Genomic DNA, 22,785 nt, shown 5'->3' with positions numbered 1-22,785 from the left:
AGACTTACAGTCTGAGTCTGGCTAAAACCTGCAAAATGTCTATAACAAAAAAGGATGGCTTAGATTTCTTGGTTATTTCAGTATAGTAATTAACAAGCAAACTGTACAAGTACATGCAACATACAAGCTGGCTTATATGGAAGTAACATACATTATTAAATAACCTTTTGTCTCTTTCTTTCTTTTCTTTTTTTTTTTTTTACAAAACATGCATGCAGCTCTGAACAGTTTCAAGTCATGCTGCTCTATTTGTGTAATCACAAAAACTGAATGACTCATAAAAGGAGGGAGAACATATCAATGCACCTGCAGAGTCTGCAGTTTGTAGTACATATACAGACTGTCACAAGGGAAATTCAAGGCCAAGAAAAACTCAAATGAAGAAAATGTAAATTGAAATTTGAGTTTGTTTTATTTTTCCCCCAAAAAAGTAAGATATTTTGCATTAGAAAAATCAAGCTTTGTGCTTGCATCAATCTCAAAGAAATGTAAATTAAAATCTGATAAAAACAGTAGTTTAGTGCAGAATATTTCAACTGGAATTTCCAGTGGAATATTGAACAGCTCATACCATGCTCTTTCCAGGGCAGGTGGGTGTGTCTACACTGAGACATGGCCGAGATACCTGGGCATAGCTCAAAGTATCATAGGATCAAATCCATTCCTAGTCACCATTTTGGGAAGTCAAAAGTATGCTTTATACATGAGCATTTTTTTGTTTTGTTTTGGATATCAGAAAGGAAACGGCATTGAAAGGAGTATTTCCAAAGTACAATTACGTGGTGAGTTTTAGTCTCCAGCATTAGTTGCAGATTTGATTTCTTTAAAAGTCTTCCATGCAAAACAATGGAATACGTAATTTTCTATAAGGAAAACAGATATACTCTTCGTTAAAAGTGATCCTGTGGTCATTTATTTTGGAAGATGTCTTTTCGTTTTATTTTGGATTTCCATACATAACACTTTGAAGAATTAGAATATGAAAACCAGTGAAACCCCTTTATTGGCCTCACCTTGTCTTGCTGTTGAACACTTTTGAGAATGCTACAGAGACTGCTTCAGCCCTTTTTTTGGGTGCTTTTGAAAAAGAAAGGAAGGGTCTCTGTTAACATCATGAGGCCTATCATAACACGGCCAAAAACTAGTGGAGATAAATTCAGTGAAAAACAAAACAAAACAAATTCAACAAACAAACAAACAAAACACATGGAAGAAATAAAACATCTCAAACAGCAGGGAAAGAACACTGCTTGTGGTCTGTGTAGAAATGTCTACAATACAACTTTTCACAGAGTGAGAGTTTCCAGTTTGTTCAATTGTATGTGTGTGTGTTTGTGTGTGTGTGTGTGTGAATTTGAAATTTCCTCTTTTTTCTACTTGTTAGAAGCATCAGTGACTCTCACTAGCATGTGGAATCTTACTGTAATTTGATAGATTGCCTTGTTCTGTCATATGAAGCCAGGTTTTAAATAACAATTGGGACACATTATTGAAAAACTACTACAGGCAAAACACAAGTTGATTGTCTGTCTCCAACAATGCTTTTGATCACGAAATATCTGGTTCAGAGTATTATCCTGAAAGGTAGAGTTTTAATTCAACGACTCTGGTATGAGTTCACTATGATCGAATGCAGGGAGGCCCAGTTGAACTTTCCAGAGATGATTGGGAAGCCCGGCGGGTTAGGGGAGTGAGTGTGGGATCCACCAGTGATGACGGTGGGAACAACTTGTACCATCCAATTACCATACTGGAAAGATCGAGTTCTTCCAACAAGATTTGAGCAACACCCATAAAGCATTTATGGTCCATTCTACCATAGTCTCCCCAGACAATCACCTGCAGAGACAGAAAAATACAATATAACTTGAACCACTCTCTTTCACATTTGAAGGGTTCAAAGCAATTATTCTGTAAAAGTGAGCCAGGCAGTGAAGGAGAAGAGGAAACAAATGTAACTGATGCCTAGAAAGAGGCAAAGACAAGAAGAATTACTAAGCTTAAGTTGTGATATGTCACAGTAATTTTTACATTTGATGGAATGCAAATAATGTTTCCCTAATGAAGGGTACTATCTGCATGAGTCATGTTAAATAAGTAACTATATTGCCTTACACCTACATAAATTCAACACACTTCTTGAATATCTACTATCTAGTAAATACCACGCAGGGCCAGAGACATATGAAAATTAAAATTTGTGGAAACCATGAGGGCGAAACAAACAATCCGAAAGCAGTATATGATGGAGTGTATGTATGATGAAAAATGCATAAAGAACAGGAGTATTCATTGCATTTCCTTTATATCATAGACTTTTTAGTGAGATGGTGACTTTTGAAAAACTGTCTGTCTTATTTTGATTAGACAATAAGTTGGTGAGCTCTCCAACAATTACCACAATCTGAGTCAACTCTTGTTGGTGTTGGACAGGACTTACAGTCACTTCATCCCTGGTTCTATTTTCAAATCATTTAGTCACCTGTAAAGGTTTTCAACGGAACTCATGAACTGGCTTTGCACAGGCAAGGGTGGTGAATCCTGTCTTCTCAATTTACTGAGTGACTTTATCAAGTTACTTAAGCTCTGTGATCCTTAGACATGATCTTTAAAATGGGGATAATGATATTTATTGCATGGGATAGTTACTAAGTTTAAAAGAGGTAATGCATATAAGTATGTAGGAGTATTTTTGGCATTCAGTAAATGGTATTTGCTGGTCTTTTTGCATATTTCTCTTTTTCTCTCCTTCCTCTTTTATACCAGGTCTGGCATTTACTAATATTCAAACTATTATTAGCATTATTTATCTTGATATATCTTTATCTATTTGTCAGTCTATCTCTCTCTCTCTCTCTCTCACTCTATCATCTATCTATCTATAATCTATCTATCTATCTATCTATCTATCTATCTATCTATCTATCTATCTATCTATCTATCTATCTATATCTATCTATCATCTATTTATCTATCCTGTAGCTATTTTCTATCTAAAAGAGAGAGAGACAGGAGAAAGCAGTGGTGGGAAATAGGGCAAAGGAAAAAGGAGATGATAGAAAGAAGGGAAAGAGAAAATAAAAATTTTGTTTTCCATTAGATCCACCAGCTATTTTTTAATACTATATATTGTTTGCAATTTAACAAGTTGTTTCTTTCTACAAGGGTATTACACTATAATTATCTTTACTGAACTTCATTCTCTGTGTTTCATCACTTCTTCAATGTTTATATGGACAATGTGGATATTCTGTCATAAAAAGAAAAACAAACTATTTGTTCACTGACCTGAAGGACTTTACCCTGTGGGCTTTCATCAAAAACCAGGGACTGTTGATACAAAGGATCAAGGGTTTTTCGTGCAATTCTTGTCTTCTTCTTGGCTATACAGGCCCCATTTTCCAAAAGATATACTTTGACATATGGAGCTAGACAAAAGTATATTAACATACAAAGAGTTCACCGAAAGTTAAACTAACTTTTATTTTTAAAATGCCTTATTAGAGAATTAGAGGTGCTTAATGAATATTTCCATGGACTATTTAAAAAATTTTAAATTTCCATCATAATATGAATTTCATTCCTTAAAACCCACATTACCATTACCACCATTTTCCTCATTTCAAGTATGTGTATAAAAGCTGTCACAGAATTTTACTTGGGTTAAGATTGGCATTATAATTCAGATTTATGTGTTAAAGCTCATATCTTCTTTTTATGGCCAGAGCTAAATTCTGTTTTTATTCTTTTCCATTTGAAAATTTGCAGAAAGGAAATAATTGCCACAAGCTAAGAAACAATTATAATTAAACTTCTCTTAATATGACTATGCTCTCCCTAATACCTTCTGGTAGAATAATTGTTCAAGGAAAACCCAGATGCAATATTATAGAATCAAAGAATGCAGAAAAGCTACCCATCATTTTAATCAATCAGATGATGAAAAGAGGGGAGATAAAATTCAAATGGGGCAAATGGCTTAAGTTTTTTGCCTATTATTCTGTTATCCAAACTCAGTAACAGTTTTCCTTACCAGGTGTAGATTTGGAACCAGGTTTTTGTGTGAGGCTTCGTGCTCTAATCACTTCAACTTCTAACTGGCCCTTTTTATCTTCCATTCCAATTTGAATATCACCTGCAAGTGGAAGGGAAGCAAGATGTTTCAGCTTCTTTGCAATTACATGTAATTAAAAAAATAGAGGCCCATAACAGACTACAAATTCTGATCTCCATGATTCTGAAAGAAACTAATCCTTAGAGTTGCCTAGCTCCACTTTTCTTCTCTGCCTCAAAATCAGCATTTGCAATGTCCCTTTTCATTTTTCTGGTACTAATCCATCCTATGAGATTCAGAAATTAGTTTTTCTATAGGAAAACAGGTATTTACTTGGTTTTTGTTCTGTAATAATTCTTAACCTTTACGTCATCTAGCATATTATACTTATTAATAAAAACATGTAATTATCTGTACATTCATTATCTAGAGATAACCACTATTAATGTTTTGGTGTATATTCTAGCCATCTTACAAAAAGCTTTAACATTATTTATCCATCATCTTTCTATCCATCTATTTATTGGATCATGGAAATACATTACCATTTTATTGACTGTTAGTCTACTGAATGTACACGCCACTACCTATTTAACTAGTTTCTTATTAATGAAAATATAGGTTATTTACAATGGTTGCTATTATAAGCAACACTAAAATGTACAGCCTTATAAAGAATTCTTGAATACTTGGACAGTTATTTCTTTTTTTTTTTTTTTTTTTTTTTTTTTAAAGAGAGAGGGAGGAAGGGAAGGAAAGACAGAGAGAAGGAAGGAAGGATGGAAGGAAGGAAGGGAGAAAGAAAGGGAAACATCTTTTAAACATTTTCTTGTTTTATTGTATTTTGTTTGTTTTGTTTTGTTTTTTACATGGGCTGGGGCCGGGAATCGAACCGAGGTCCTCCGGCATAGCAGGCAAGCACTTTGCCCGCTGAGCCACCGCGGCCCGCCCTTGGACAGTTATTTCTTGAGAAAAAAATTCCAGGTTTTTAATTATTGGATCTAATTTTATGGACACTTAAAATTTTCATGTATACTGCAAACTATCCTTCATAAAAGTTATGCCAGTTCGTAGTAGCAGCAGAAGTATCTAAGTCTGCCCATTTCCCACAACTCTCTAAACTGGTTTTAGTAATATGTCTAATTTTTGCCAATCGGATAGTTAAAGGTCATATTCAGGAAAAATCTATTTCATGTGTTACAAATAATTTTCTTCATTCACCAACTTTCATATAAAATAGGTCTAACTACAAGACCTATTTTATATGACCTTCTAACTTGTTTTAATACTGTTATTTTATATGACCTATCAACTACAAAACATCCATTTTCCTGTAGAAAAAAATGATTTTTACCCATGGCAGGAGTGGCAAGAGTTTGTCGTCCAACAAGCTGGGCTGGCCCCAGCCCATCAAGAAAATCGCTGAATTGACTGTCAGCTCCTAGTCGCACTCCAGGAAATATTAAGCTATTACAGAAAAAAGAGAAAACAAAAACATTAGATCTCCTTGAGTTCTTTTTGTTAGTTTCTATTTGCCACCTGATCCTGATGATAAAGCATACACACTACTTAGACAATTGGTTTACTTACTGATTCTTTGCACTGTCATTAAACTAAGGATATGAGGCTCAGTACCAATTAAGAAAAGGTCCAAAATCTCACCATATGATCTGATGCTATATGTTCAGGAGGGCTTGGGTAATGGTAATAATTTTTAATATACTAAGTGTTCCGAACTCTTACAAATCCAATTTCCTACAGAAATGCATTGCTGACACAAAATATAAGATGCAAAATTTTATATCGTAAATATTACATAGATAGTGATTGTGAAAATTAAGTAAAATAAATACTAAATTAAGAGAATGTGGTTAATAATAGTATAGCATGGTTCAAGTTATTATTTGTATAACAATAAACATAAAAATGTTAATTTATTTATCTCTGAATTTTTAAATTATCTGAGATTTATTTAGTCCAAATTAATATTAATTGGTTATAGTATGCCTATTTCTGCCTGAAATCACTAGGACGTAAGCTCCACGACAGCAGCGGCTGTGCTACTCTTGTTGACTGATGTATCCTGCGGATGAGAACTTTGCTTTTCATGTAGTTGGCATTCAATAAGTGTTATTTCCATTGTGTTTTTACACATATTATTTCCTCACAAGCATGGAATTCAGGGCACATATTATCCCATCCAGAGACTATCAAAATGAATATATGGGGTTAAGTGGCTTATTCCTGATTGTGGTAAATTTGATTTGATTGTTTTTGTACCAGAAAATAATGTTTTCAGTCTTTGATTTGCATATAGTTTTATAGTATGTTATCAAATATTAGTATTTTGCCAGCAAGTTTATATCTCCATAACTTTCACATCTGCTGACCTCTGATACTCGCTGTAACTTGCTGGGAGCATGTGTACCAAGTACTGGATCAAATCAAGATGGATCCATTAGTTTCAGGAATGAGAAAGAGCATCATAAACATTAACTTGACAAAATTTTATTTTGTTTTCTGAACAAAAAAGAAAAATATAGTAAGAAAAATGAGATCAATGTGAAATAAATTATGCATATCATATTTGTAAATGAGTGATCTAAATGATAATAAATGAGTAATAGTGGAAAATATGTACATGATTAATTCCCATGTAACCAAAGGCAGAGTGATAATTACTTTTTTGTCAGGTCTATCACCTCATCGAAAGTTCACTTCTACCAGAAAAAATCTAAAGCATAGGAAAATGCAGGTTTTGTGTACGATCTATATGAAATAGTAAAACTCAAGCCAAGTAAACAAACACCAATCTAGTTTCATTTTTTCAAAATTAATTTAACAATTAATTAAAACTGCTCAATCAAAGAGAGATAGATCTTATTTTTTTTTCCTTTAAGGTAAAATTGAATAAACAAACCTTTAAAGAAAGACAAGAATATCTAAGCTGTTATTATCAGAGTGTTAGACTAACAATATCTTAGAGCCCAGCATGGTTTACAGAAAGGTAGGAAAATAGGAAATTAGTTCCTTACTTTCTAATTTTCACTCAGATTTTTTTTGTAACCGGCCAGACTGCATTTTTCCACATGCAAGAGTTCATTAAAGGTGGCATTTCTACACTTAATAGCCATTAAAGGACCATTCGGAGTTTTTCTAGATGATGGAAATCAGTTTATTCATGTGAACTCCACATTTCTTCAACTCTTTGAAATGCATGAGATCAAATGCTGCGATGTGTCCATGTGCACTTATCATAAGGGGTCAGGCTGGTTTACAATGGATGGCTGGACTTCTGTTTTTTAAGAAAAGTTGCACAATAACCCTTGGTGACTTTATTTTACTAAATGCTGCACAATCCAGGGTTCTAAGTGACATGTGTTGACAATACTTACTTTCCCTCTGAGCTGTAACTATTGATGCTGCCATCGGTAGACTCTCGACTTGGCTGCCGTACCATCTTCCTCATTTCAGCTGCCATTCCTGTTTCTGTACTTCTCTGGATTGTACTTTTTAACTTCTTGTGGCCTGACTCTGATGGGAGAGAGGACAATACCTCTAAGTTTTATCGAGACAATTTCCCCTGAATATTGATTGACTCTGCAAATATAACAGTTAATTATTCATGTAATTAAAAGCTTAATCAGAAGAATAGTGGTCTAAGAAAATAATCTCCTTAAATTACTTTGCTGAAGTGTGATCTGGACAAGTGGAGAAGCAGTGGAACTCTACCATTGCTAGAGTTCTGGAAATTACCCAAGTCTTAATGAACTATGACACATTCATTGTATTATTACTGATGATAAATTCAATGAAAAATTGGATTTAGCACTGAAAGGTAATGTGATATGCTTCAAATCCATGGGAATAGACCTAAGGAATGTTATATATCCTTTTAAAGGGGAAGAGGCACCGCCACACATCAGCAATCTTCATAAAAAGATGCAGTGTGTCATCTAACAACTTTACAACATTTTAGAATATTCTATCATATTTGAGTAGGCATATAGGTTGCCTGAACAGGTAGAGCAGATATTATTCTAATTTCCCATGTTACACAGCTAGCAATGGCTTCTGACTCAGCCAAATGACTTCTGAATGGCAATTCTGGAGTGTGAGACTGACTCCCTTTACATTGTGAGTTATATTGGCTGATCACTCTTAAGTTCAAAGCAGCTTCCTGAGCTCCTTTGAAATGTATTAACCCTCATTCTACTCATAGCATGGAAATGAAATTCTGAAACATTTATTTGATTTTATAGTATGAACAATATCAAAACCTGGACCAACTATTAGACTTTGTAATTACTGGACATGCTTTCTCATCTACACATTCTATATATATTCCTTATGTTCTTTATATTTTTTGTATAGCACATTTAATGCCCATCAGCAATACATGAAAAACGCTCTATATACATAGTATTTACATACATACATACACTTTCCAATTCTCATAAAACCTAAAGGTGCCCCAAAAACATTTTTAGATAAGCCATATGAAAGCCTGCATTTCTTCTCATTTTTAGTCACTGCAACCCTATTGTGAATCATCTAATCAAATACATAATAGGTTGTGTCCCATAGACTCAGTGATGGTATCTGCCATGCATTATTTCAATAGGTTTACTAAATTTTTATTGTTTCCTAACCTTTTAATTGCTGTTGCTGTTTACAAAGGTAATATAAGCATATGGCACAATATTAAAATATTACAAAAACAGCAAAAGTTGAAGATCCCCTAAAACTTCACCCTTCAAAGACAATGATAGTGAATATTAGGGACTATTTTTTTTTTCTTTATACATATACCTGTTTCTTCACCGGCTTTTGTGATTCACACTCCTTTTGTCCTCCTCTCTCACTGGTTGCTTCTCCTTTGTCTTGTGATATAACCTCCTCCTCTTAATATTTTTAAATGTAGGAGGGCCCTACATTTTAGCCTCTGGACCTTCTCACTTTCTGTACTCCCTAAGAAATCTCATGCCTGACCTTAAATCCATCTATACATTTATGCCTCCTAAATACGTATTTCCAATTGTGATCTTTCTCCTGGATGGTAGAATCATTATTCTAATTGCCTTTTAGTGCTATTTAGAAATCTAATAGACATTTCAACATTAACATATTCAAAACAGAACTCTTCATTCCCCATCTCCACCCCAATTTACTATCAAATTCCTTCTCCCTTATTAAATGGTACCTCCTTTTACCTAGTTGCTTAATCCTAAAACATTGTAATCATCCCCAGGTGATCTTTCTGTAACACTCCACATTCAATATACATCAGCCAATTCTGTTGGTTTTACCTTTAAAATACATCTCAAATCCGATTACTCTTTCTTATTTCCACTGCACAATCCTAGCTGTAGGATTGTATCAAGGCCACTGCAGTACCTATCTACACATTCCATATGAGTTTCTGACCTTCTTTCTAATTCTTGCATAGCATCCAAATGGGTTTCTGGTTTTACTTCCATCTTCAGAATAAGAGTAACATTTCAGCCATGATGGTTCCTTAAAAATGTGAATCTGAACAGATAACTACCTGGCCCAAGATTTTATAATAGTTTATCATCAAAATTAAGCAAACTCCAAAACTGTTATCATGGCCTGTAAAATGCCATATAATCTGGCCCCTGCCTACCTATCAGATTTCAGCCTCTACTCCTTAACCTACATGCTCATTGCTCTCCAGCTCCATTGGCTTCTTTGCTTTTCCTTGTAAACTTTTACTTACTGATTGTCCCTTCTACCTTGCTTTCTTCAGGTCTGTGCGCCAATGTCACCTCCTAAGAGAGGCCTTTCCTCACCACTCTATTCTCTTATCATGTTTTATTTTTCTTCATAGCATTGATCTGCCACTAAACCTTTATTTTTTTTATCTGTTTCCTCAATTCAAATGTATGTGCTGTGAACCAGGGGCATTATAATTGTCACTCATTCTAGAATGATGGATGTAGTATAAACTCAATAACGGGATCATACCAGATATACTAATAATTTCCTCATTCCTTTTAATATATTACTATAATATTGTACAAAATATCTATAATCATTCTTTTTAATGATTGCATGCTTCCATTGCATGGCTATGTAGTACCACAATAAACCAATTCTTTATTGATGGATATTTGGGATGTTTCCAGTTTTTAAAAGGGAATTTTTATAGGATACATTCTGAGACACTGAAATTCTAGTGAAAGGATAGGAATCTGTACAATCTTAATAGCTATTTCTAAATTTCCCATTGTAAGCCCTACAGCACTTCACATTATTGCCAACATTCATATGGATGTATCCATTTTCCCACCCAAGTCTTAGGAATTCTCTACCTTTTCCGTTTCTGGTCTCAGTCTCACCCACTATCCTGCAGTAGAAGTTGTACACCTACTGAGGGCAGATACTTCATTTATGGCTAATGTGAATGCTGCTGATTTTTGCTTTGGTATTTATTTATTTATATACTGTGGCTCTTTCTTGATGCAGTTTATTTATAAAGTCATCGTGGTATAGCTAATGTTTCATTCATGCACACATATTGGCTATCTCTTGCTTGCAAGGTAGGAAAGAACCCCACAGACACATTGTTAAGGTGCCGAGCCCAGTAGAGATAGGACAAGTGTTACCCAAGGCAGCATGAGGCAACAAAGCTAGGGTGGAATACCAAATTCTTACTGAAAATGCACAGGACCAGAGCTAGAAAATCTAAATAAATGATGAGGTGATGCTGTAAACTGGAGGAGAAACAGAGAATCAGAATAGAGTGTGCACTCATTTTTTCCATTCATTCGGCCATTTAACAAATATTGAACACTTAACTATGCATCAGGCACTGTTCTGAGTGCTGGAAGGACAAATTTCCTGCTATCATGGAGCTTACATTCTAGCATCTGTACATACAAGAGAGAAAATGAACAAATAAATAAATAGATAATATGCCTGAAAATAAGTGCTATGGAAAAAAAATAAAGCAGGTAAATGAGATAGAAAGTGACAGGAATACACCAGTGAGGGTGTTAATTTTAAAAAGGATCAGAGTCTCATAAATCAGGGGCATGAAACAGCGAGCCATGAGAGGACAGCGAAGTCGCCAGCAGTTGGATTGATCGGGATGACCTTTCATTTGGATTGTGGTAGGGAAGCTGTGACTAACGGTGGTCAGGAAGGGGTGGCTGTCTTGCCAGCAGTGGATAGTTCTCCAGGTCTTCTTTCCAGTCTTCTAATGTTGACATTGCCTCTGGCCAAGAGCCCCTTTCATTGGAGATCTCAGGGCTCTGTTCACGTCTAGAAGTCCAGATGCTGGTGAAATGAAGGCTGTCAGTAACTTACTTATTCTCCATTACCTAACCCAGGTTTCACATAGTTGTTCTTGGATACATATTTGTTCAATTAAAGAAAACAAACTCTAAAAGTGAATAGCTTTCGTTAATTTGTTTGTATTTTAAAATTGAGATTTGTCATATCAAATTTGCTTAAAGAAGGGTACATCTACAGTGTTCCAAAATTCTTAGAGAACTGTTAAGCCTTAGTAATTTCCAGAGTATAAATGTCACACAATTTCAAAATGCATCATTTAAGAGGTAAGTTATTGAAATTTCATTTCTACATATTTCATTCTGTGAATTTTGAGTAACATTTTTAATTTTAAGGTTCTGGTTTTAGTCCTTATGACTGAAAATGGCAAGCATGGACTGATACAAACCTTGCTCTAGTTGCATTCATGTTAATAAATATTCAATAAAAAGAGCTCTGATGAACTCAACAATTTATGCAGAAACTGCATAATGAGCTCCAGTTCTAAATTTGTCTTACTTATATTTATAAGGGCTCTATTACTAATTTGGAATTCATTGCCAGGAACATTGTTTTGTGGATGTGGAAACTGTGAGTGTGGAGAAATATAGTTCATGCAACAAGTATTTGTTCAACATTTAAGCTGGGCCTAACCTTTTCTAGATGCTGATGAAACAACACATGGATAAAAATCCCTGCTTTCATGGAGTTACTTGCTGTGAATATAATGACTTGCTTAACATCATGTTAGTTAGCAGGAGAGGCAGGATTGGAAAACCTCATTTCCTAAATCAGATTTGTGATCATTCCTTTATACTACAGCTTCGGAAATAATAAAGCCTGATTTCATTTATTTTACAAATAGAGCAATGGCTTATTTACACAGATATTTTAACATATATATTGTCACATGGGTTCATTAAAATTTTAAATTAAATCACATATTCTATACAAGTCCAAATATATACAATTATCTGTGTCTATCTCTCTACATATGCTATAATTATGGTACAAATATATATTACAATACGAAACAGAAGATATCAATATAATGCATTCAAAATGCATTAAATATTAGAAAAAGTACTGCTAGGTTTATTAAGAATGCTGCCACCCACAGTTTAATTGAACAACAAAAGTATATGGAACCTTGAGTAGGGCATGAGATTTTATAGGTTTGTCCAGAGTGATGCTCAGATAAACCCTAGAGTGATTTGAACGGTAAATAAAAAAGTATTTGCAAACTCCCCTTGGGGGAATGGCGAGAAAGGGGGAAAATTCAACTTCCCCATGTGGAGAATTCCTGATATTCTCACAAGCAGTGGGAACAACCAAAGCAATAGGCTGAGCCCTCAATCTTGGGATTTGTTCATATCCTGCAAAGGATAGGCTCAGCCTACTTAAAATTAGGCCTAAGAATCACCCCAAAGAACCTCTTTTGTTGTTCAGATGTGACCTCTCTCTCTCAGCCAACATGACAAGTAAACTCACTGCCCTCCCCCTCTCTACATGGGACATGACTCCCAGTGGTGTAAACCTTCTGGGAAACATGGGACAGAAATCCTAGAATGAGCTGGGACACAGCATCAAGGGATTGAGAAAATCTTCTCGACCAAAACGGGGAAGACAGAATGAGACAAAATAAATGCTCAATGGCTGAGAGATTTCAAACATTCTAGAGGCTATCCTGGAGTTTATTCTTATGCATTATATAACCTTTTCAGTTAAAGTACACTGGCGGGCTGGAGGGAAGTGCCTGAAAATGTACAGCTGTGTTCCAGTAGCCATGTTTCTTGAAGATGACTGTATAATGATACAGCTTTCGCAATGTGACTGTGTGATTGTGAAAACCTTGTGTCTGATGCTCCTTTTATCTACAGTATGGACAGATGAGTAAAACATACGGATTAAAAATAAATAAATAATAGGGGAAACAAATATTAAAATAAATTTAGTAGATTGAAACACTAGTGATCAATGAAAGGGAGTTGTAAGGGGTATAGAAAAAATAGGGGAAATAAAGACTAAAACATATTGGGTAGATGCAAATATTAGCAGTCAATGAGAGGGAGAGGTGCGGGTATGGTATGGATGAGTTTTTTTTTTTTCCCTTTTTATTTCTTTTTCTGAATTGATACAAATGTTCTAAGAAATGATCATGGTGATGAATATACAACTATGTGATGATATTGGGAGTTATTGATTATACACCAAGAATGGAGGTGGAAGTACTTGTTGGTGTAGGTCCTTTTGGGAAGCAGCCGGGGTTTTGTATTGAAAGTGAAGATGAAGATCATGATCTAATTTACACTTTCAAAAGAGTACTCTTGCTGTTTTTTGGAGAATGAATTGGAAGGTCTCAGAGTGGAAGCAGGGGGAACAGGAAGGCTACTTCCCTGCCTAAGAAGGATAGCTTATATTAGAGGGAAGTAGTGATGGAGATAAGAGGGTAGGTTTTTATTATACTTTGAAGTAGGGATGACAGGACTTGTTCTATTACATATAAATGGTTCAGGAAAAAAATCAATAGGTTCTAGATTTTTAGTTAGAACAACCAGTTGAATGGTAGGGTCATTTGTGATAGAGTGAGAGGAATGCGTTGCAGGTGGTGGGAATTGAGAGTATACATATTTTTTGACATTTGGGAGGCATTCTAAATGGATAGTAAAGTAAAAAGCGTATATCTGAAACTGGACCATAAGGAAGAAGTCAGGGCAAGAAATAAATTGGAAAACAGAAAGATAGACATATCGGTAAATAGACTGGATACACTGGCATGCAGATGGAATGAAAATCTATAGTACTGAATGTAATAATCTAGATAAGGAGTACAGGAAGAGATGGAAAGAGTAAACAGGATGGTGCTTGAGATACTCCCACATTTAGAGATCCAGAAAAAATAAAGACTGCTAAGAAGGCTGAAAAGAAGGCCCTTTAAGATATGGGGAAAACCATCTAAGTGTGCCGGTGCAGAAGCCAGAAGAAGAAAGCATTTCAGGAAGTAAAAGGTTCAACATGTTGGTTACTGCTGATAGTTTAAGAAGACAACACAGAAGAGATGGCAGTGCTTGGCTTCATGGGTCTCAATGAAGTCAAGAGGAGATTCAGCCAAGTGAAGGTTTGGAAGCCTGAATGGAGTGACCAATGAAAAGAGAGAATGAGAGGTGAATAAATGGAGATAGTTCCTATGAGCATTTTGAGGAGGTTTGCTGTGATTGAAAGGTAGTATTTGGAAGGTCACAAAAGATTAGGGGAGATTATCTATTTTTTGAGATGTCTGATATTAGAGCTTGTTTCTATGAAGATGGGAATGACTCAATGGACAGGTAATATCACAACACTATTAGGCCAAATATTATTGGTTGAATAGATGGATAAAAATAATATCAGCCATTAATGAAAAATGGCTAGCCAATTCCTTCCATTAAGTGGAAAAATCAATAAAAGAATATCACCTCATTGATTAAACAATTCAGGGCCAAAAGACAAAAGACAAAAAAAAAGATAAAAGCATCTATAGTGAGTGTGGCCAACTGATAATATGACTGTAGCAATTGGGGTCTGTTAAGAAATTTACTTTTTTTATAGGTATGTTGACAAAATTCAGTAATAAAAAGGAAAGTTGTTGTGTTTAATATGATATGCATTGTTTATTTATTCCTCTATTTGCTTATTCAACAAATGATTTCCTGAGTGCTCCAACAGTGTACATGTAAGGATAATGATACCTACTATCTGATGGTCTAATAGAAAGACTGACAAGAGTTGCGATGTAGTATACATGCTATAAAGATTTATTTCATATGTATGTAACTTTATATATTTCTCTTATGTAAATTTTACAATATGGAGAGAGGAAAGGAGGGGAAAGACAGAACAATTTAAATAGTGAGTGTGAATCTGCTGTTTGCTATGCTACTTAAAAAGCATGTAACCTGGGAGATCATGTAGTGAGAAATGAAAATCTTCTCTGTTTCAGTTGCTGATGATGAGTCTGGTGTTTACAACGATGAATAATTCTAAAACAGACTACCTACAAGCAAACCAAGTACTTTATTGGTGTTCAAGCAAAGCAGCAGCGATGCAGTCAAATTATAAAAGCTGACACTATTGGACGTACTGAAATTTTCAAAGGAAATTTTAATTCCATGTAGATGATGAAGTGGGGAGTTGTATTTCAGTCCAAGGGAGCAGCATACCTAAAGGCCCTGAGATGATAAAGAGCTTAACCTTTGAGACAACTACACTCCCAAGATGCAGAGTTCAGTGAATGGTGAGTGGAGGTGGTGGGATGTGAGGGGGGAGAAGCATTGGAGGGACTGCACAAGGCCTTTTACGCTCTGAAGGTCATGACGTATCATTTGGGATGCTCAAGGGATCTGTATTATTATTAGTGCTGTTTTTCATGACCTCAAGGTCCTGGTCATCTGAACACTTAATATAAGGGTATATGTAGCTCAGGTTGTGCACAATATAATATAGTAGTATCATGTTGATCTCCAACAATCATTCTGTAAAAGAAAATATCCTTTGTTTTTGCCAGATGCCTCTACTGTTGTGGTAACCATGCAGTCGGCAATTTTGATTAGTCTGTTCCAATAATGACAAAATTTTCTTTAGCATTTTAAACAGATGAACAAAAATGTTCCTTTTGAGTTGCGCCAAGGTTTCTGAATATATTTTATCCCAAACCAGATAAGCATAACTGGTAAAAATGTCACTGATCTGAGGATTATTTTTAGAAAATTGCATGAGGATTCTTTGACTTTTCTGGTTTCCCTCATTTTTCCTGATTTATTCTCCATGTTAATCCAACAGGTCACAAAGTCAACTATTTCCCTTTCTTCTCATTTATAATGAAAGAAATATAGTGGTCAAGGGGTTGAAAACAGTACCAATTAGAATATTTTTTTGTGAAATAGAGGGAATGAAATCTCCTGATGATATTTTTGTTCAAGAAAGTATTTCAAATCTTTTCCAGTGATGTATTTATCCTCTTTTATTCCACTTCTATCATGCAAAGAGATAAAATGTTTTCTTTTGCTGCCATGTACTTTAAGATCTCTCCAGATACTACTTGAGAAAAGGAATGCATCTGTGCTGAACACTGATGCTTATTTTTTTCAGCTTTTCTACAGCTAATAGTTATTCTGTGGTAAGAAGCCTGGTATTGTTTGAGCTACTGTAATGCCTTGCCTTTATACTCAGTTCATTCACTCACACTCCATCTTTCAAGATGTTTGCTAATACTACTTTGATTTTTCCTCTTGCCTACCTGGTGAAACATAAACAATAGCAAATTCAAGATGGTCTTTCACACTTTGTAAATAATCTGCATATTAAACTTAATAAGGCTGCCAAAAATATTAAAGTAAAGAGGCTTACGGGTCACATGTACCACATCCTGCTTTGGCCAAAGTAAATGCAAATGCTAAACTTCTCACTCTCACTCTGTAAACTGTTTAATTTTCTAGCCCTGTATTTCCAAAGTGTGTTTAGAAGTAAATACTGCTGTTTTAACACTCTAAAGTTCTTTTTCTTATTTAATAAATATGATAATTTAATTACAATTAAAAGCAAGTAGGGAAAAATACATACCTAAATAATCTGAACATGAGATTAACCTCCAAATGCTGGGATGGACTTGTTTTTCAGGTCACACTGATTAAAAAGTTGTTTGACATATTTCCTGGGTATATCTAAACTATTTAACAACTCTTGAAGTTTAGAAAATAAGTTCTTATATTTAATCACCCAAGATATTTATGTAGTAAATTTATCACACTTAGATGAAATTTGTATTTGTTACTTTTTTAAAAATTTCTTGATTCAATACCTTAGATGAAGCTGGATTTCACTTATCAAGGATAAACATGGAATACCTCCTTACTATCTACCAAGCTGACTATAAAAGTAAAACACTTCCAGTTGAAAGCCAGAGAGAAACAAATGCTTTATAGTATGTTTGGACTTTGATTTTTTTTTTAACTGAAATGAATATAATTGGGATTCCCAAGGTTAGCAAATAAAAAGAAATAACCTACCTAAAGAAATAAGCAATACTCAATGTAGAGACAGGGTCTGCCCTCCTACTGCAAAGCTTAGGAAGGAAAAGAAGATAGCATCCAACATCCTGGCTTTTCACCTGGCATCACCGCAGTGAAGAGCATGGTGAGTTATAGATGAAAACAACTTGTATGCTCCAATTTGCCTGAAGCTCTTATTCCTTCAACCCACTGGAAAACTGATTGAGAAACCCTAATGCAAATGTCATCCCTGGTGATTTCTAGATCTGTTCTGCGGGCTTTATTTTTTAAAAAATTTCATCTAAATTCAAGGCATTGTTATCTGGGAATCTTTCCTTCAATTCAATTTCAAAAGGCAGCTGTAAAGTCCAGGAAGTGGTCTGAGTCCTGCAATCAATGTCTGGATTCAAGTTCTAACTCCACTCTTATTAGTTCTGTGCTGGTGGGCTGCTTATTTAGCCTTTTTTATGTTTCACTTTCCTCATCTATGAAATGGTAGGGATAGGGACTATAATAACTAGCTCATAGGATTATTCTGAGTATCATATAAAATAATCCAAGCAAAGCACTTAGGTTATTTCCTAGCACATATTTAAAATGATCTATTACATAGATTAGGTCTCCAAGTAGAATGATGCCAATTCCTCTTGCTCTACTCAATCACATCTTCTTCCTGAGCCTCATATTAAATTCAAAATGGTATTTAGAATGTGGTATTGGTGAAGTTGTAACATTCCACAGTGAAGACTTGTGCCCTCCAATATCCATTTTTACCTTCTTCCCATAGTGGTAGAAATTTCCCGATTCTTCCAGTTATAGGCAGAACATATTTCCTTTTTGTCCTGTCCTCTGGATAGCATGGAGACGTGATAGTTGGAGCTGAAGTAGCTACTTTGGATCTCAGGAAGGGAGCACTTGTTGAAGCTGGTAAAGTCTGCTCTGTTAAATCACTCTATTTGTGGGTATCTTGTTAGCTCCTAACAAGACAGAGAAACCTAGCCCGTCTATCATAATATGTAGCATATTCTAAATAAAACCCAATGTAGATTTTTAAAATTAAGAAAAAAAAAAGTTTTGTGAAGATTACCCTCAATTCCTTAACTTTGGATAGGAGACTTGGATTAGCCCTCCTTAATTTCATATTTGGAACAAAAAGGATGCTTTTAAATAATAGAGTTAATGGAAAATTTTCTTACCTATGAAGTCTCAGAGTGTAGGGTCAATGGGGTAGGGGTTGGGGGCTGGCAGCAAATAGTGTTCATTAAATACCCTTATTGCATATGGTACCCTGAAGGGTACAATAATAACAGGTGTTCTTTCCTTAGTAGTTTAATATTATGAAACAAGTAGTAAATATTCATGTGCATATATGGGGTTATTAATTATTGTTTGGATATGATTGCATTGCAGTGTTATTATGGGCAGAAAAAGAGTTTGATATCACAAGGAAGTGAGTAAATTTTTTCCTATATTCTATAAATCAAAGAAAATTTTCTCTGTGTTTCTCACCATCTCAATTTAAACCAATTAGATGAATATTCATCAAAATTTGTATGGTCCGATTTAAAATCTTAGCTATTTGGTACATGATTCTTTTTGGGATATTTGATAGGGCAGCTTAAAAAAGGCAAGCAGTAATTTCTGAGTGAACCCAAATAGGAGTACAAGGTCTAGGGGAGACTTGCCATATGTAATTAGAACCACGCAGAGAACCCCAAATTGAAATTGAAAGTCATAGCTTTAGGCACTCTGAGTATGGATGGAGAAGGTGTTATAAGGTAGTTTCTTATTTAGGGGAATCAATAGCTTTATCCAGAAGCAGAGAACAGATTTACAACTACAGTCAGGACTTATAATTTGCCCAACCAATTGTGGGAAGGCCAGATATCATGCCTATGTGCTCGCCAGTATGAGGGGGCAGACATATTCACTTAGAAAATATGTTTATTTCTTAAAGGTAAAGTTCATGTAAAGAGGTATTTGTGATTCTCACCCATTTTTTTAGTTGTACACATTTATCATATCGTGAATGGCTATGATTTCCTGAAAGATCAGAGGATACAGAAAGTCTGTATATAAAATGAAATTTCACCAAGACGAAGTCACAAAATTAATTGATTAAGACACAGAATTAATACGAACACTATATTCAAGGAGCTATGAAAAGATCATTACAGTATAATACTCTTAAACTCTCAGATCCAAGTGGAAGTGGGCAGAGTTTGAACATGTGTGCAAAGCCCCTGGAGGTTCTGGACAGAAACAAGGGGTGGGAAGTAGAAGCGGTGGGCAATGGGCCTTTGGAGGAGGATAGGGTAAACCACAAATCTTAAATTAGAACTGGGTCTACTTGATTAATTTACAGATAAGTTTGTCAAGTTAGGAGCCTAAAGCATCTTTTGTTTAGCAGTTTATTGGCTTCATTTATACATTTTAAATGATATATACTATGTGGGCAGTCATTTCTTGCTGAGGACTATGGGTAAACCTATAATCCCTTATGTATAAAACTATGTCATGTTTTATAATACTCACAATGAACCCCTTATTTAGATCCATATGAAAGAATTGTCATTAGAACAAATATGTTGAATATTTTTTTATTTGATTCTCTATCAGATGCTGAAAACTTTAGTATAAATTTTGATGATTAAGAACCCAAGGAAATCCTACATGATGGCAAAATCCTATACACTGACATAGTTTTGACTTCCATCAATTCAGAAACTAGAATATTTCTCATGGAAGGTGGTGGGGCAAAAGCAAGGCAAAGAGAAAAGTGCAGCAAAACTTATACTTCATAGAATAAAATCAAGATGTGTGAGCACATATAGTAACATCTGGTTTATGATCCTCACACAACTGAGTGATTATGTCTCTATGGAATTTTAAGATAATGTGGCAGTATTATCTGCACTAATTTAGCAGGTATTCTAAAAAAACAACAAACAAACAAAAACCCTTGGGTACTGGGATCATTCCTTTTAAAACTTGTGATTCTCTGGTCAACATAGCTGGCAGTGTAAACCACATCAGGGAGCCATCTACCATAAAACTTTTGAATGAAAAGCAAAATCTGGTAGAACCATTTTTCTCAAAACTCTAGAAAAATAGCTAAAATGGCTCTGATAACTAAATGAGTGGCAAATAAAGGAAACACAGCTTTAAAAGGAAAAGTTCATGGCACACTTTCTGGCCCTTCTCCTACCCTTTCCCCTAAGTCTGTGGAGCCAGCCTGTGCTGTTCAAGAGACAATAGAGTCACTCCATATGCATACAAGGGTACCTGTATTAGGTAGCAACTTCAAAGACTGAACTAGGAAACTGCTTTCTGGCTTCCCAGAACTTGCTATGCAGGCAGAGGCAGCCTGCAGATAGCTAAAGCAGTGAAAGAAACAATTAAGTCAACACAGCTGGGGGCATACTATACAAGCTTTAAGGCATGCAAGGGAGTGGAGGGGATATCAAGATTTCTATGAAGATGGCATTTCTAAGGCCATGAGCAAGTACAAGCCCAGAACAAGATGCAGGTTCAGAAAACAGAGAGACAATCCTGTACTCCACTTTTGCCTTGAGTTGATCTTCCTGATAGGAGGTTTAAATTCTGAAGGAGTGTATCAGACAATGCTGAGCCAATTTGCAAAGACTGTGCAAAGTGTCTTTTGTGTGGTTTGTCTTTATGAGCTCCTAGCACTCAAGGAGATCTCTTCCATATCACTATCTGGATATAAACTTAAGGAGCAGACAGCTTAGGGACTAAATCCCAGATTTAACACATTAAAATATTAAAATGCACAGTATGCTATAAAAGATTACAAGAATAACAAAGAAACAAGGAATAATGGCCCATCCAAAAGAAAAGGATAAAAATTCATGAACTATCAATGAAGAATACAAGACTTTAGAGATACTGAACAAAGACTTTATAAAAATGATCTTAAATGAGTTAAAAGAGATAAAGGAAACACAGAGAAATAACTAAAAGACATCAGGAAAATGATGAATGAACAATATGAGACTCACAATGAAGAGAAGGAAATTTCAAAAAGGAACTAAATAGTAATACTGGAGTTGAAGAAAACAATAAATGAGATGAAAAAATTCCTAAAGGGTTTCAACAACAGACTGGGGTTGGCAGAAGAAAGAACAACTGAACTTGAGGACAACTGAAATGATTCAGACTGTGGCACAAAAAGGAATAAAGAATGAAAAATAAATGAATAGAGCCTAAGAGACCTATGGAACGCCATGTAGCATACTAACATATGTATTATGGTATTTCTAAAAGGAGAAAAGACAAAGGGGAAGCAGGAATATTCAAAGAAATTATGGCAGAAAACTTCCTAAGCATAATGAAAACCATGAATATATACAATAAATAACTCCAAAGATGCCAAAAAAGACAAACCTGAGGAAAACAAGACCCAGACACACAGTAGTGATAGTCTTGAATGATAAGGACAAGAAGAGAATTCTGAAAGCTACAAAAGACAAGCAATGTGCTATATACAAGGCAGCCCAAATCAGATAAAGTGAAGTGTAATTTCTCATCAGACCATGAAGGCAAGAAACATTTAAAATGCTGGGGGAAAATAATTACTAGCTAAGAATTTTATATCCAGCGAGACTGTCCTTCAAAAATGAGAAAGAGACTAAGACACTACCAGATAAACAAAGTTTGAGGCATTCTTTAGCACTAGATATTCTCTATAAGAAATGCTAAAGGGAGTTCACACTGAAATGAAAGGACAGTAGTCAGTGGATTAAGTGGAATAAAGAATTAAAGATTCTGGTAAAAGTAATCGTGTGGGAAATTATAAATTCCAGTTTATTATATTATATATTTTGGTATGCAACTCAATTTTTTGCTTCTTACAGGTTCTAAAATGCAAATGCATAAAAAATAATGCTAAATCTATGATATGGGGCAGTGTTTAAAGATATAATTCTAACAAGTACAACCAAAGGCGAGAGTGGGTGGGTGAAGGGGTTTAGTAACAGTGTTCGGGTGTGCTATTGAAGTTGATATCAAAATAAATGTGACTGTTACAGATTTAGGGTGCTAAATTTAAGCCTCATGGTTATCACAAAGAAAATATCTTTAAAAAATATATGCAAAGCAAGTGGAAGAAATAAGAAGAGACTCAAAATGGTACAGTGTAAAAAAATCAAATGTCAAAGTAAGCATTAACAGAAGAACTGAGGACAAAAAATGTATAAGACTTACAAAGACCAAATAACAAAATGGTAGAAGAAAGTCCTCTGTTTTTCAATAGTTATTTAAATGTAAATGAGTTAAACTGTCCAGTAAAAAGGCAGAGACTGGCAGAATGGACAATAAAAGTATAACCCAACTATATGTTTTTTACAAGAAACTCATCTTACATATAAAGACAAAGGCAGGGTTTAA

At 35.0% G+C, this 22,785-nt stretch overlaps 1 protein-coding gene across 15 annotated transcripts in view; it reads right to left on the bottom strand.

Moving 5' to 3' along the window:
* Positions 1–1,190: 1,190 nt before the first annotated feature.
* Positions 1,191–22,785, bottom strand: part of RIMS1 (regulating synaptic membrane exocytosis 1) — a 490,334-nt gene continuing 468,739 nt past the window's right edge. For all 15 annotated transcript variants that reach the window (XM_077162224.1, XM_077162226.1, XM_077162225.1 and 12 more), the window contains 5 exons: positions 7,450–7,588; positions 5,409–5,521; positions 4,034–4,135; positions 3,289–3,428; positions 1,191–1,839 (listed from right to left, as the gene is read on the bottom strand). In XM_077162224.1, the coding sequence (XP_077018339.1) occupies positions 1,621–1,839; positions 3,289–3,428; positions 4,034–4,135; positions 5,409–5,521; positions 7,450–7,588 (713 nt within the window). In that variant the 3' untranslated portion in view covers positions 1,191–1,620. The remainder of the gene's footprint in view (positions 1,840–3,288; positions 3,429–4,033; positions 4,136–5,408; positions 5,522–7,449; positions 7,589–22,785) is intronic.

This window comes from Tamandua tetradactyla, chromosome 5 (assembly GCF_023851605.1).
Source record: "Tamandua tetradactyla isolate mTamTet1 chromosome 5, mTamTet1.pri, whole genome shotgun sequence".
Lineage (NCBI taxonomy): Eukaryota > Metazoa > Chordata > Mammalia > Pilosa > Myrmecophagidae > Tamandua > Tamandua tetradactyla.
The sequence above is the reverse complement of the archived record's forward strand: the minus strand, read 5'-3'. Positions and strand labels throughout refer to the sequence as shown.